At 34.4% G+C, this 15,037-nt stretch overlaps 1 protein-coding gene across 1 annotated transcript; it reads left to right on the top strand.

Annotated features, from left to right (window-relative positions):
• The first annotated feature begins 1,327 nt into the window (after positions 1 to 1,327).
• SUCNR1 (succinate receptor 1) lies at positions 1,328 to 9,761 on the top strand. Its single transcript, XM_039857766.1, has 3 exons — positions 1,328 to 1,436; positions 6,173 to 6,237; positions 6,703 to 9,761. The coding sequence occupies exons 2-3, from the start codon at positions 6,175 to 6,177 to the stop codon at positions 7,654 to 7,656; spliced, it is 1,017 nt and encodes a 338-aa protein (XP_039713700.1). The 5' UTR covers positions 1,328 to 1,436; positions 6,173 to 6,174; the 3' UTR covers positions 7,657 to 9,761.
• Positions 9,762 to 15,037: the final 5,276 nt, after the last annotated feature.

The raw sequence follows: 15,037 nt of genomic DNA, 5'->3' as shown, positions 1-15,037 counted from the left end.
ACATCATGAGTTATATAAATGTCTAATCCCTATGTTGTACACCTGAAACTAATGTAATATTATGTGTCAACTATAATTGAAAAATTAAAAATTATTTTAAAAAAGAAAAAAAGAACTAGAGCAGATGCCTTTCAATAAAAATATATAGGTTTAAACTTAAGGCTTTCTCCTTACAGATTCAGTGACCTTGAGGAAATTGACTAACCTCTCTGAGGCTATTTTTAATCTGTATAATGAAAAAAAAAATTTAAATAATAACATCAGAGAGTTTTTACATTTAATACATAAAGGTACTTAGTTCATTACCTGTCATAAGAACTGTCAACAATTTATAAAGACATTTGATATAAACATACATACATTTCATGTATAAATACATTTATATTTCATTCATGTATATACTTTTAAGTATATATACATATGTGTGTGTACATATAAAATAAATTTTTAAAGTTTCTAAGTTTGGGGCTGTCATACATTAGAGAAAGGGAAATATTGGCTTGGAGGACTGGTTGTAATAAATAGGGTTTCTTTTGGGGCTTCTTCTTGTTACCGCTAACTCAATGTTCAACTTTTATGTCATTCAAATTAAATTGTGACTGCCTACAAAATTAGGGCCAAAGCATAAACCCTATGCTTCAAATCAAGCGGATCGAGTGTTTACTTGCATATAAATCTACTATACTCCTCAGAAAAATCCAGGTGTACTCCCTGTCTGAAATTGTGGTGACTTGCTTCCAGGTGCCACGCAGTAAGTTGATTGGAATGTATAGATTGTCATGTACTGAAGTTATCTTACTTAGACACTACCTCTCTCCCTAATCCCTAGCCACCTAATGTATTTCATATACATATATATATAAAATCTTGATTTTAATCATAGAAAATAAAATGGGTAATACCTGAGCTCTATTATCTCTTTTGCTAGTACATTGACAGGACATATATCCAGATTTGCCTCCAACATTTCAGTTTATAGTTTCCCCCAAATTGTTGATAATAGTTATTTAGTTATTATATGCCCAATACAGAATTCACCAAATATTACCAATTTAAAAATGGAGAAAAAGCAGTAGCAATTGTATATGCAACATAAACAGTGCTAACCTTTAAATATGAAAATAACAGAATAACAATGTTTATCTGTTGTGTTGATAGTGAATAAAATAATTTCAGCAGCAGTCTTTTCAAATTCTATTTGTAAAATGAGTAATTTGTTTTGTGTTTAGACTTCACAGGAAGTACCCCTACTTGAACTTGACTTGGAAGTTTGACTGCATAAATTATTCCTTGACTTTTGAATTATTAATCTTGGCTGCATGATATGCAAATCAGACTGCACTAACTATGTCCAGAGGCACAGCACTGGGTCTGAAGCTGTGTCAAGTTTCTGGCAAAGGATTTCTGTCAAGGGATCAGTGTCTTCCGATATAATGGTAAGTAATAATGTAATTCATTTTGCCAGGTATATAAAGAAATGCTAAACATCCCTTTTGTTAGGGGTTTCTTTTTAAAGGTGGCCTATGAGCTATTAAGATTTAACAGTTAAATGAATTGTCTAAACTGTCGTTCATAAGTACATGTAGAACAGCAAAAGAAACTGAAAGGAAGTCATAATTTTTTCTCTACATTTATTTTTTACCAAATGTAATATCTTGTTTTAACTGCTAAATACTAAATTTATTTGATCTTAAGAGGTTTCATTATATTTGCTATGTCTTAGTGACTTATATTTCAACACAAGGAGTAGTTAATTTTCTTAAATATAAGTACTTGAAAAATTTTAAAGTTTCTAAATCATATGAAACAATTATTATATTTAACATTTTCATATTCAGAAAATAGTGTGCTAGAAGGAATTTTAAGGCATTCTAAATATTAAATTTAGCATTTTTGTTTGTAAAAATTGCATTATTTTGGAATATAATTCACTAAGAAAAAATGGAAAATTGCAGAAGGTATTATTGTTATTATACCTTTCTGAACTTTTTATAATTGGTAAGATATTTTAAGAAATTCATAAACATAATTTGATATCATACTATCACATTTTAATACTCTGACTTCTGGTGTAGTTTCTGTAATACATAAAAAATGAAGCCATCAATATTAAGTTATTATATCTTTTTAGTGTGAATATATATTTATTCAAATTATTTATTAATGAAAAGAGCAATTTGGTAAAAAAAATACTCATAATACTATGTAAATTAGGCTCAAGAAAGCAGTTAAGAAGTAACATGTCATAAATAGTCTTTAATTGTGATGATTATAAGGAAAAAAATTTTAAAGCTAATAAGCTATCAATTATATATTTTAAGTTTCAAAAATGTACAATTTTTAAAAGACTGGATACAATTAAAGTGAAAGATATATTCTTAAATTAAAATTGAGAACTACTGATCTGTGTGAGTAAATTGAATATTGCTTATAGTTTAATTATTCTAGCAGGTTTAGGTGTATTTTTAGATATATAATTAAAGACGTCACCTCAATTGCAAGCATCTAAAAAACAAAACCTGTTAAAATAATTCATCTAAATTTGATATAACCTGTTTATCACAATTTCTATTTCCTAAAAATTAAAAATACAACCATTAGAAAGTGAAAGAGAGAATATTATTTTTTCTTGAGGGAATTTCCCTTTAACCGGGAATTTTGCTTAAAGGTCAGCTTAGTTTGTCAATTTGTAGGATTGTGATGGCAACACTAAAACACAACTAATATCAAGCAATTTGTAATCTAATACTCTGCAAATTGTGGCTCCTGGTAAGGTTAAATTGACATGCAAATATTAGACAGACTTACATTTATAAAAACAAAATTTATTAATATTATGGACAGGAAAATTATTTTAAGAATGAAATAAATCTATCAAAAACAGATAAAAACATTGTATTTCTGTAAAAATAATTTCAAATAAATATTAAACTGTAGGATGGTATCCATATATTGGAAATGCTTGGTTTACAGACAATTTTGATTTCTTCTTTTTGTCCCTCTGCATTTTCTGAGTGTTACGTAACAAAATGTATTTTCAAAGTTATTAAAAAAAAAAAAAAGAATGAAGTGATCACTGTGAGAAGCAGGACAAAGGTGGCTAGTAATTTGTTTTCCTTATTTCAGTCCTGGTGTTCTCTATCCCTACTGCCTCCCTAATCTCCAGTCCCAGGTCTGAAAGAAGTGTAGGTATGAGGCAGTGCATGTGATGCAGCAAGAATCACAGGGAGAAAAGGTCAGTGAAAAGAGATTCAACAAACTCAACATTAAGAAAGTTCTCTAGCATTTAATGAACAGGAAGAAAGATAAACAAGGAGAGTAATGCTAAGTGAGGCTGAAACAGAGTACAGGAGTCGAATCATGCAAGTGTGAAGTCCCCATTAAGGATTTTGGAGTTTAATCTCTAGATAGTGCAGTCATTTAAGCATTTCGGTTCAGGAGAGTAATATTATCAGAATTATGGTTGCAGTTTTTCAAGATTGTCTAGCTGTCATGTCTAAGGCAGATTGGAAGGGAGGCAGAGAAGATGTGATGAGACCATAGGAGGATATGGTATAGTCCAAGATAGAGATGATGGTGGCTTAGACTAGAATGATGATGAAGGAGACAGAACAATAGGGATGGATTTGAGAAACATCCAGACATTGTAGTCAGTGAGACTTAGTAGTTTATTTGTAATTCGAGGTAACCTACGGATGACTTCAAGGATGTTTTTAGGTTTCTGAGGTGAGCACCTAGGTGAATGGTGTGGCCATTGACTGTGTTAGGTGGAGAAGGAAGATGAAGAGTTTAGTACAGGATTTCTAGAGGCAGAGGTGCCTGTGAGAGCTCTATCAGTAGTGACACGTATAAAGTACTAAAGCTTATAAGACATGTCCAGGCTGGATATAAATATAAGAGCTATTGATGTATGAATGGCCATTAAACCTGGAAATTGAGTGAGAGCATCAATGCAGATTCAAGATAAAGAAAGAGTTCAATATTGAGAACTCGAGGAACTCAACATTTACTACTTAGGCCCAGAAGGCTTCAGCCACAAAAGAGCCTGCAAAGAGGGGAAAAGAAGGAAGATTAGAAGATTATCATATCACAGAAGGCAAAGGAAAAAAGTGTTTCCAGAAGTCATGGTATAAAAAAAGAGCTGAGAAGTCCAGTGAGAAGACTAGTGAAAAATGGCCATTGGGTTGAGCCTGGAGGCTGTTTTGGTGGAGCGGTGGGCCAGAAGCCAAATTGGAGTAGCGTGGAAAGGGAACAGCGTGTCAGGATATCAAAACAATTAGTGAAGACCGCTCTTGTTTAAATGAAGCTATGACAATGAGGGAAACATTTGAAACCAGGGAGAGTTGTTTATGTCGGCTCTTTATTTTTTAAGACTGACAAAACAACAGTGAAAAGCTGTTGGAAAAGATATAGCTGAGCTGAAGAAGAAGGTTGAAGAGACAGGAAAAAGAGAAGTTGGATAACGTAAAAAGCCTAAGAATGTGGAATAAGCCCCCAGGAATAGACATTCTCTGTTGTCTCAGGAAGGAAGGAGGTGCGGACAGGTATAGATGCAGAAACCAGAGACAAAAGCATCTGCTAATGATGAGCAGGGCAGGGTAGGTGGAAGAGGTTGGAAAAAAATTGGAGAAGATATGAAATTGAGAAATGGAGTAAATTGCTGGAGACGTGAGAGAGCAGTCAGATCAGATAACCTCCCAGGTTGAATGATGCCAGTCTGCTCGGTTCTTCAGCAGCATCCTTGTGTCTGCTGCCTGACAAAGTTCCTATCCAGCTTGGTCTAGAGCTGGGCTTAGTGGCAAGTCGCCATGGAGATTTGAGGAGAGGCTCAGAGGAATTTAAGATGTTTTAAATAGTGATTAAAAATAACTTATCAAAATATTGAATTTATCATATCTACAATTCCATGAATTATTTTCATAAATAAAACACTCTCAAAACTCCAGCAGTATTTAACTGAAATCAACTACTTAAATATGGCAAAAAACAGATATGAGTTTTCCAGATGCCTTCACGATAACAAATTCTACTCAATGTTTGCGTGCTTCCCAGAAAAAAAACAGTTCAGGTACGTTTGATCTCATTTTGCTTATTTACCAAAATACTCCATCAAAAGAATCATTTGATTGTAATAACAGTCAGAGTCCTATTTGACAAAGAGATGTTTGAAAAATTTTATTTTCAACCTTGTTTTTTTCTTCACTAGAAATAAGTATGATTTAATATTTAACATTCTAGTACATTTTTGAGAAATGCAAGGTTTTTGAATACCCTCCCCAACCACAAACAATCTGGCCTCATTACAAGAGAAAAAAAATGACAGATGAGCAAGATATTTGAAGTTCGAATGAATCGTGTGAGTCCCAAGCCTGGCTGATTCCAGGTCTGGCTGTGACCCAGGCTCACGGCTAGGAATAGGACTCTGGATTCAGAATGTTACATTAGTGTAGTAGGGCACCTGCGCCTAAAATATGTAAACATAATTCAGTTTATTGTATCACGCATGTGTGGCCGAATGCCACTAATGTACTCAGATATATGTGGAGCCATGCGGTCCCCTGGGGAGCAGAAGGGGAGCACAAGAAAGGGGAGCAAGAAGAAGAGAAGCAGAAGCAGAAGCAGAAGCAGAAGCGTGCTCCCCACAATAAAGTTGGTGCCTGCCATTTCATTCTCATGTCAGCCCCTCATGGGTTCTTTCAACTGGATGTCTCACCACCGAAAGCTTCCCTTCTCGATCAGCTCGGTGCAGACAAATCAGATTTTTTATTTTCATGCCCCCTATTCAGAAGATGCTACAATGGTGGTCTTTTACTAGATGTATGACCTCAGGAAGAGATTCGATTTTTGAAGCCTCAGTGACTTCATGTGTAAAACAAAAATAATAACAGTCGCCACCTCGTTATGTCACTGCGAGTATTAAATAAAATAGTCCTTGGAAAGTGGTGAGCACAGTACCTGGTACACTGCATGCTTTCAGTAAATAGTGGCCACTGTTAATGCTATTAAGATTTTTCAGCTTAATTTTTTAAATTATAAAAAATCATGTTTAAAAACTGGGTTGCATTTTACAAATTTAATAAAATAAGCATAATTCTTTGACAATATAAAAACAAAATAAAATCTGTTAAAATAGCAAGGCCAGAGTTATAACAATTCATGTTTCCTCTTCTAGGTATGGTTCAGTTCAGTTTAATGCAGAAGAATTTTTCAAACAACTACAATATGCCAGGGACCGTGGTAGGTCCTGAAGGCTTTCCTCTTCATTTACTTTCACTGCGCTTTCCTGTGGCCTTCTGGCTGTATGTCAAGTCCTCTATGTGTGTTTCCACCTCAGGGCCTTTGCACATGCCTTTCCTTATGTCTAGAATACTCTTTATCATGAAATGGCGTGCATTTATATGTTCATTTCCCAATTCTTTCCAAGAGAGTATACATTGTTTGAGATTAAGAACTTTGTTTTACTCACTGCTGTCACTCCCAGTGTCTAGCACATAGTTCAAAGGAATGAATAAACATTTTTTGAAATATTATCGACGTATATATGTATATGTATGTATACATATGCAATCCTTACTAATGTAACTACTCTAGTAGTATAGTTCAACTTTTAAGTGTTATTTTTAAAATTGTTATTATTTTATATATAGTTTTATCTTTAGTCATAGTCTAGTGTTTCAATCTTATATTTTCTCTCTTCTTTAGGTAATGAATGTATCTTGCGAAAATTGGGTAGCGGCAGAGGCTGCCCTAGAAAAATATTACCTTCCCATTTTTTATGGGACGGAGTTCATCGTGGGAGTCCTTGGGAATAGTGCTGTTGTTTTTGGCTACCTCTTCTGTCTGAAGAACTGGAATAGCAGTAACATTTATCTTTTTAACCTCTCTATCTCTGACTTGGCTTTTTTGTGTACCCTTCCCATGCTGATGATGAGTTATGCCTCTGGAAAACTGATTTATGAGGAGGTACTCTGCACCACCAACCGCTATGTGCTTCATGCCAACCTCTACACCAGCATTCTCTTCCTCACTTTTGTCAGCATTGATCGCTACCTGCTCATGAAGCATCCTTTTCGAGAACACCTTCTGCAAAAGAAAGAGTTTGCTGTTTTAATCTCTTTGGCCATTTGGGCTTTAGTGACCTTAGAGCTCCTGCCTATGCTGCTTTTTATAAATCCTGGTACAGCCGACAATGGCACCAAATGTAATGATTACGCGAGTTCTGGGAACCCCAAATTCAGCTTCATTTATAGCCTGTGTCTGACCTTCTTGGGATTTCTCGTTCCTCTTTTTGCGATGTGCTTCTTTTATTTCAAGATTGTTCTCTTCCTAAAGCAGAGGATGAGGCAGCTGGCTGCCTCTTTGCCCCTTGAAAAGCCTCTCAACTTAGTCATCTTGGCAGTTGTGATCTTCTCTGTGCTTTTCACTCCATACCACGTCATGCGGAATGTAAGGATCGCCTCGCGCCTGGAGAGCTGGAAGCAGCCCCACTGCACTCAGGTCGCCATCAACTCCTTCTACATTGTGACTCGGCCTTTGGCCTTTCTGAACAGTGTCATCAACCCTGTCTTCTATTTCCTTATGGGAGATCACTTCAGGGAGATGTTGTTGAATAAACTGAGGCACCACTTTAAATTCCTTACATCGTTTAGAAGATGAGCTCATGGACTAATGTTTTTCTTCAGGGAAAAGTGAGGTGCACGTGAAACATTGTTTGACACATGCAGTTCTAGGCTCGTTAGAGTTTGATAAACTCATAGACATAAATCAGAGCTAGTCACAGATGTGGCTCTGATTTAAAGACATGGTGTACCCAAAGTGCATGACAAAAAGAGGATGAGAAGAATTTATTGATCTGTTTATCTACGAATCGAAAGAAGTTGGACTAGCATGAATGTTTGTGCATGTAAATCCAAAATCCTAGATATTGTAAAACCTTCTTAATCAGTGTAAAAGGAATGGAAGATAGATAAAGCAGCAAGTAATCTGCATTTAATCAATGGTCCGATTGTAAAATGAAATTGTTTGGGCAACACTCTCTATGTTATTCTTATTCATACGATCCTATAACTTTATGTGAGACTCGAATAAGAAATTAGATACATTATTAAATATTGTTCTTAGAAGTTGTGCTCTTAAGCAAATTTAAAGTAAACAGTAACAATTATGAGCAAGAAAACAATATAACAACTTCAAGGATGTCTGTATATTTCTTTATATTGATCATAAATTGGAGTCAACTTTTAATTTATCAGTCCTTTTGTTGTTGTACGGTTTATAGTGCGAATGATCATATTAAATAGAACCTAAAAAGATATTTCAACAAAGAGAAAGAAAGGTTTGAACTGGCTGTTAGGAAATTTAGATGTAAATGATGTTATCAAAATAATAAAGAGAGATACCAAGAACAGTTGCCAAAATATCAGAGTTATAAAACACATAGTGCCCATAAAGAATGCAAAGCAAGACGAAACAACACAAAAGTGAGGACATTATTTTTGTGATGATTGTGCCATCTGGCATTTAATTAGCACAATTTGATCATCAGTATATAGAAATGTATTAAAGTTTATTAGCCTTGCTGCTCTTGATTAAATAGTAAACTTTAAAATATATTAATATCATAAAACCAGCAAGTAAGAGGAAATAAAATGTTAATACCACAATTCGTTGGGTTAATTTTTTCTTTGGAGAGAAAATCGGGGTGCCCTTCCCTCCCCGCAGCACTTACACTTTATTTTCTAAGCACTGGGATAATTTACAAGGACAACATCTGGAATGAGACTCCCTTTCATAGAACATTACATAATACCATTGGAGGAAATGTTCTAAACAAAGTGCACTTCATGAAATTGTAGAATATTAGGAATATTTGTGTGTATATCAATATAGATCATCTCAGGAGAGTTAGACACCATTTCATGCCACACAACACATTGAGGGGAAAAATGGTGCTGCATTAGTCTTTAAAGTTACACAAATATCACATAATAATTCACTATTGCATGCAACAAAATTTGTCTATGCCACATGTCTATGTTCTTTTCCTTGATATCAGTAGCTATAAGGGGTAACATGAAGGATAAAGTAAACATCATAAGCACAGAGACATAAAATTCATTGGATTCACTGTTCTAAGATACTCTACTAATATATTTTGATATTCCAAAAACCCAAATTGCTCTCAATGCTTTTACACTGCAAAAAAACAAAGAACCCACAAAGGATTTATTTTCTAACCTACTATTAGGTTTTAAAAATTTTTTATGCCTTGCTTTTATTATTAATACTTTTACAATTTTAATGTAATTTTATAACTGCCTGGTAAGAAACTGAAAACAGAATCTCCTGAATTTCCTCATCAGAATAGGCCACAAAAAGGGCTGTAGGAAAGAAGTATTTGCTTATTTCTGCAAATCTAGCAACATGTAATTTAATTGTAATTTGTATTTTATGAGTAATTTTTAATTCATAAAGATGAAATTAAATTTGTCTGCCCCTACTCCAAAAAGTGTCAGGGTTGGAATCTTTCTAACAGTACAGTGAAATACTTTGTAAAACCATAAACTCTTACATATATCTTGTAACTGAAATGTTAAGCAATGTCATAGCAAATTTCTTAACTCTTCTTGCTCAAATTTGTTATGTGGTAACTTAATCCTTAACAGACTAAACAGACCTGCACTAAAATGATAAGAGCTATTTCATTTGCTTTTTGTACTAGGTGATTGTAAGACTTGCAAACACTAAATAATGAAAATCTTTTCTGGGTTTGAGGTTTTCAAAGAAAATAATGTTGGGAAATAATGTTTCGCATCTTATCTTTTAATTGTCTCTCTAGTGTCTGTCTTCAGAATTATTTCTAAACTGTTTGGTCCAATATTTTGCAATCTGGACTCATCTATTCTTTATACATTATCTCCTAGCATTGTTGCCACAATCCATAACCTCCAGCCAAAAATTGCTACTTAATTTCGTTATATTCAGAACTTTCTTTATTGTGTACACCTGGATGCTTACCCCTGTTCCATCATATTTTAAGGTCTATCAAACCTGTGACTCTTTTTAAAGCGTTCTTTTATATCTTTTCCTCCTAAAATCTGAAAGTAAATCTATCTACCTCTGGGATTTCAGACTACTTTTATGCACTGTTTTTATAAAACACATTATTTTTTATCATAGTTGTTTAGATTTAAGTCAACTTTAAGGTCTGTGAATGGAAAAACGATATCTAGTTTTTTTTATTGCCCTCATAGCACCTAGCAAGGTACATTTTAAATGATTGTTTATTATGAGTAAATGTCTTACAGAACAAATTTAAATTCAGTGTGCATTTTGAGTGTGCACAATCAGGCTATCTTTTTATAAGTAATGCTATTTTATATAAAGAATAAAGTGTATGTGCACAAATATGTGTGTCAGTTGCCATTGCCCTGTCTCTTACATAGTCCTCTCACTTTTGAGCATAGTTTTAATGAATGCTTATAATCTGTGTTTGCTAGTTCCAAATCTAGGTCCTTGAGCAGGTGGTCTCCATTGATTGCCTTTTCTCTTAAGTATAGGTCATAATTTCCTGTTTCTTCATGTCTAATGAATTTGGATCATATTCTGGATATCATGAATTATATGTGGCGGAGACTTTGTATTTTGTTTGTTCCATTGAAGCGTACTGATATTTTGTTTCACGGCTGAACTCAAACTCCAAATTCTGCAATCTCAGTTTAGTTATTTTAACTTGAACTGTGCTGATTAGAATCTACTCAGCACATCCATAGCTCAGAGGTCAGCTAAGAACTTGAGCAGAGTTTACACATAAGATGTGGGTTCACTTTCTGTAACTCTTCTCCAGGATCTCCCCGCTTCACTTTCAGTTTTCTGACTTCACTCTAAATTTATTTTTTGCTTTCTTATGCTAGATGGACTGCAAGTTCTTTTCTGGATTTTAGCAGCTCTGCAAGGCCTGACAAGGACCAGAAAGTGTGGTTCATTAGAAGTTGCTAGGCCATTACCAGAAGAAGAAACTTTTCCTCCCTTAGAAATAAATAATCTCTAGATAATATAACTTTATATCCTAAACAGCAGTTTCCACTTAGCGGTTTCCAAAAATTCTTAAGGGCTTATTTAATCTTGATTATTTTTGTCTCAGCTTCTGCATTTATTCACGCTTTCTCCTTTTTTTCTCTGTACCATTATTGGTTTTAAACCTAGCCTCTGTAGTAATTTCCAACAAAAAGGCAGTTAAAAAAAAAAAACACAAAAATTTTACTGAAGGCAAATATCATTCACTGCCAATTGTCTTGCCTTTTGCTGGCTCTCATTCCTCCCTCAGCCTAGGTCCCCACTCCCTGCTTCATAAAGGATAATTTTTCTCTACTTTGAGAATTTGACACCAAAAATATTTAAGTACCTCGGTGGTCTTACCAAAGGATTTTTTTAAACAAATGTAGGATTATTCAAAAAAAATTTTTTTCCCTCAGATCCAAAGAAAATTTGAATTTCTCCATCTTACACATTCACTTCTCGTTTTTTTTAATAACATTTAAAATATTTTCTTGGCCATTGTTATAAGAGGGGCACTATGTAGGGGAAAACCCTGTCCTCCTGGGAATTCTCCTCACCAAGCAATTCTCCATGATGCCAGCGGAGTATCCTACAATTTAACTCAATTCTGATACTATCTACCCAGAGACAGAGTCAGATCCCATGAATTAAGAACTCAGTCTCATGAGACTGCCCCCATCCCACTTCAGACACCAGTCACAAGCAGTAGGTCCCAAGGTTGTTGCCCACAACTTCTATCTGACTTGGCTACAAATTGGAGATTCCTGTGACCCCTCTCCTCAGGTTTAATTAATTTGCTAGAGGAGATCACAGAACTCGGGCAAACATACTTACATTTACCAAGTTATTACAGAATATAAAAAAGGATACAGATGAACGGCCAAATGAAGAGATACACAGGGTGAGGTCTGGGAGAGACTTGAGTGCAGAAGCTCCTGTTACCCTGGATTTGGGGTGTGTCGTCCTTCTGGTGAGGATGCACTTACTACCTGGAATCTTTCTGAACCCCATACTTTTAGGATTTTTATGGAGGCTTCATCAAGTAGCAAGATCAATTATTGGTTCCAGTTTTGCTCCTCACCCTCTCCAGTAGTGAGTGGAGCTGAAAATGTCAATCTTTTAATCACAGCTTGGTCTTTCTGGTGTCCAGATGCCTTCCAGGAGCCCACACAGAGTCGCCTCAGTAGAACAAAAGATGCTCCTAGTGCTCTTATTGTTTAGGAGTTTACAAAGGTTTTAGGAGCTCTGTGTCAGGTTATGAGGTCAAAGACGCACACACACACATATACACATATATATGTATATTTATATATATACTTTCTATTTCTCTCATTAGGGAAGGTAGTAGGATAAGGCATACTAAACACAAGAGAGAATTCAAGTGTTTGTGCCTCTTTAGTAAAAATATATATATATATGTAATATATATAAAATAAAAATTATATATGTATCTATTATCCCCCCCGCTAAGATGGTAACTTTGAGCCCAGCATAGTTCCTTCTCACTTCTTTCTAGTACCTCTCTTCTGTCAAGTGTTATCAACATGTCATATATTCAGTCAGCCAATTAGGAATAAGAGCTATTAACTATAAGTATTGAATATGTCAGAATACAAAACATTTACAAATGTACAGTTATATAATAATAAGTATTTTTTCCTTAGACCTGTATATCATCATGCAAAAGAAATTTTTTCTTTTTGTTCCTATAACAATGTAGAAGAAGCCTTAGGTTTCTCAGTTGTCATATTTCTGGCAACATTTATATGTTAATGGTGGGAAAATCCCACTTTGGTTTTGAGTTCAAGTTCACTTTCCAACCCAGGCTTATCAGTATCATCAAGTGCTTTGATCTCCATATGTTAGGGAGTCCTGTTGGAATATTCTATATGGCAGAATCCTAGAGAGAAAGAAATAAGACTGGTCAAGATTCAGGGACCAAATCTCATCCTAAACAATCAATACCAATAATAATAGCAAACACTTAGGTAGCACTTAAAATGTGCCAGGCACAGTTGCTCAAACATATTATATATTTTAACTCATTCAACCTTCACGAAACCCCTAGAAGGTTACAGATGAAGAAATCAAGGCATGGGAAGTTTAATGGCTTGCCCAAGGTCATAAAGCCAGTAAGTGGTAGAAGCTGAGTTTTATAATAGGCTCTTGAGTCACAGTCACATTTTATTTACACATAAAGGATGTTGCATTTATTTATACTCTTGAATTTAATCATGTAGTATGGAATCCATAGATTATGCTTTAGGAAGCACAACCAATTTGAGAATATGTAATGTGTCAGAATGAAAATATCTTAAATAATGACTGGGTGTATAATGTTTATGGGAAGCTGACTTCTTTAGTAACGCAATATTAAGAGTTATGAACCAGAACCTTATGAATATGTTTTAGTGAGATTCCCAGACGGAATCAATGAATCATGTTCATATTTTGTCTAAAAGCTAATAATACAAAGAATATTTTATTTAAAAAGTTACTCTTTGGTAATTTTCTATTATAGTAACAATATATTCACATATAAAATTTGCTCTTATTCTATATAATATATAATTAAATTTATTAACTCTAGCTGTAAATATATTAATTTGTCTTGATATTTAAACATCGTAAATTATAAACCTTTTCATGTCACATTTAAATCTATGTAGACCAATATATAAAACATATAAAATATATACTGAAGTGTATATATGTACATAAAGAAAAAGAATAAGGAATGTGCTGTATAAAATTATTAGCTTTGTCTTGGTAACTCATTAGATCTTTTCAAGATCCTGGTCATATTGATTGTATTATTGTTTCCAATGTACTGTCAAAAAAAGAGACTTTAAGAAATTAAGCAATGGAGCTCTCAAGGCAAGTGTCAGAGTTAGCTTTGAAATTTAGATCTGGCTCCCAAGAAACACAAACTCTTATATGATAATCCCTTTTGAAATGAAGTCCAAGTCATCACCCAAAATTTTAATCCACTAAAATATAAGCAAGAAAGCTGTTTACAAACCACTGTGGAGCATAATTTTCCATGAGTAAACACTGCTATAGAGAGGGGAGATTTTAAATTTTTTTCTCCTAAAAATGTAGTTTTCTTCATTTTTAAGACTACAAAGAGTTTGTTAATTTAATGAAAGCTAATTTCAGAGCTTTTTATCCAGATATACTAAGTTAAACTACACAAAAGTGCGTATTTTAAAAGTTTGCATTCAAGTTAATTTGTGATAACTTTAAAATTATTATCATGGGGAAAAGGGCAAGAAGAATTCACTCCTAGATTTAATAACAGTTGCTAAAACAGTTAATTTGCATTTATTACATTGTACTCACTTCGTTTTTCAATGGATAAAAAACTAAGTAATACGTATTTTGGTGTGTTAGAAAATTGGCAAATTCTGCAAGACTTATAACTTATACATAAGAAATAATTCCTCAACTTTAGCGTCAATCGTGTCCACAGCCAGGGTGAAGACTTGTGCTTGGTGAACTATGGGGCAAGGCAGCGTGCATTTTGTGTGCCTGAAGGGCTCTATAGAAGGACTCATCATCAGTGAAAATGGGCAAATTCAGCTAATTCTCATTCAGAACAAGGCCTTAGACACAGGAAATGGCTGATTCTGAGTGAGTACAGTACAATGTGGGTCACTTAGACTTTTCTTCTGGCCCAAGTTCCACAGATTCATGTCTGAGCCCTGTGGAGAAGAGATGTTAGTTCAGGAAGCATTGTTTCATTATAAGCCAGATAAAACTTTGGGGCTCAAGCAGCCTAGCTTTGTGAGCAACATGCCTACTCCACCCCTACATTACCCTAAACTCCCATAAAGGAGAAAGAGTCTCTCACACTTAACCTTGGAATATCAAGCTATTTTGAAACTCGAATGATGTAATATGCATTGGCAATGGTGGCAGTTCCCATTGGAACTTATGATGCCAGATCTAAGCGAGGTGCCCTCAGGAGCAAGGTGTT

Source organism: Pteropus medius, unplaced genomic scaffold (assembly GCF_902729225.1).
Source record: "Pteropus medius unplaced genomic scaffold, Ma_sr-lr_union100, whole genome shotgun sequence".
Lineage (NCBI taxonomy): Eukaryota > Metazoa > Chordata > Mammalia > Chiroptera > Pteropodidae > Pteropus > Pteropus medius.
The sequence above is the reverse complement of the archived record's forward strand: the minus strand, read 5'-3'. Positions and strand labels throughout refer to the sequence as shown.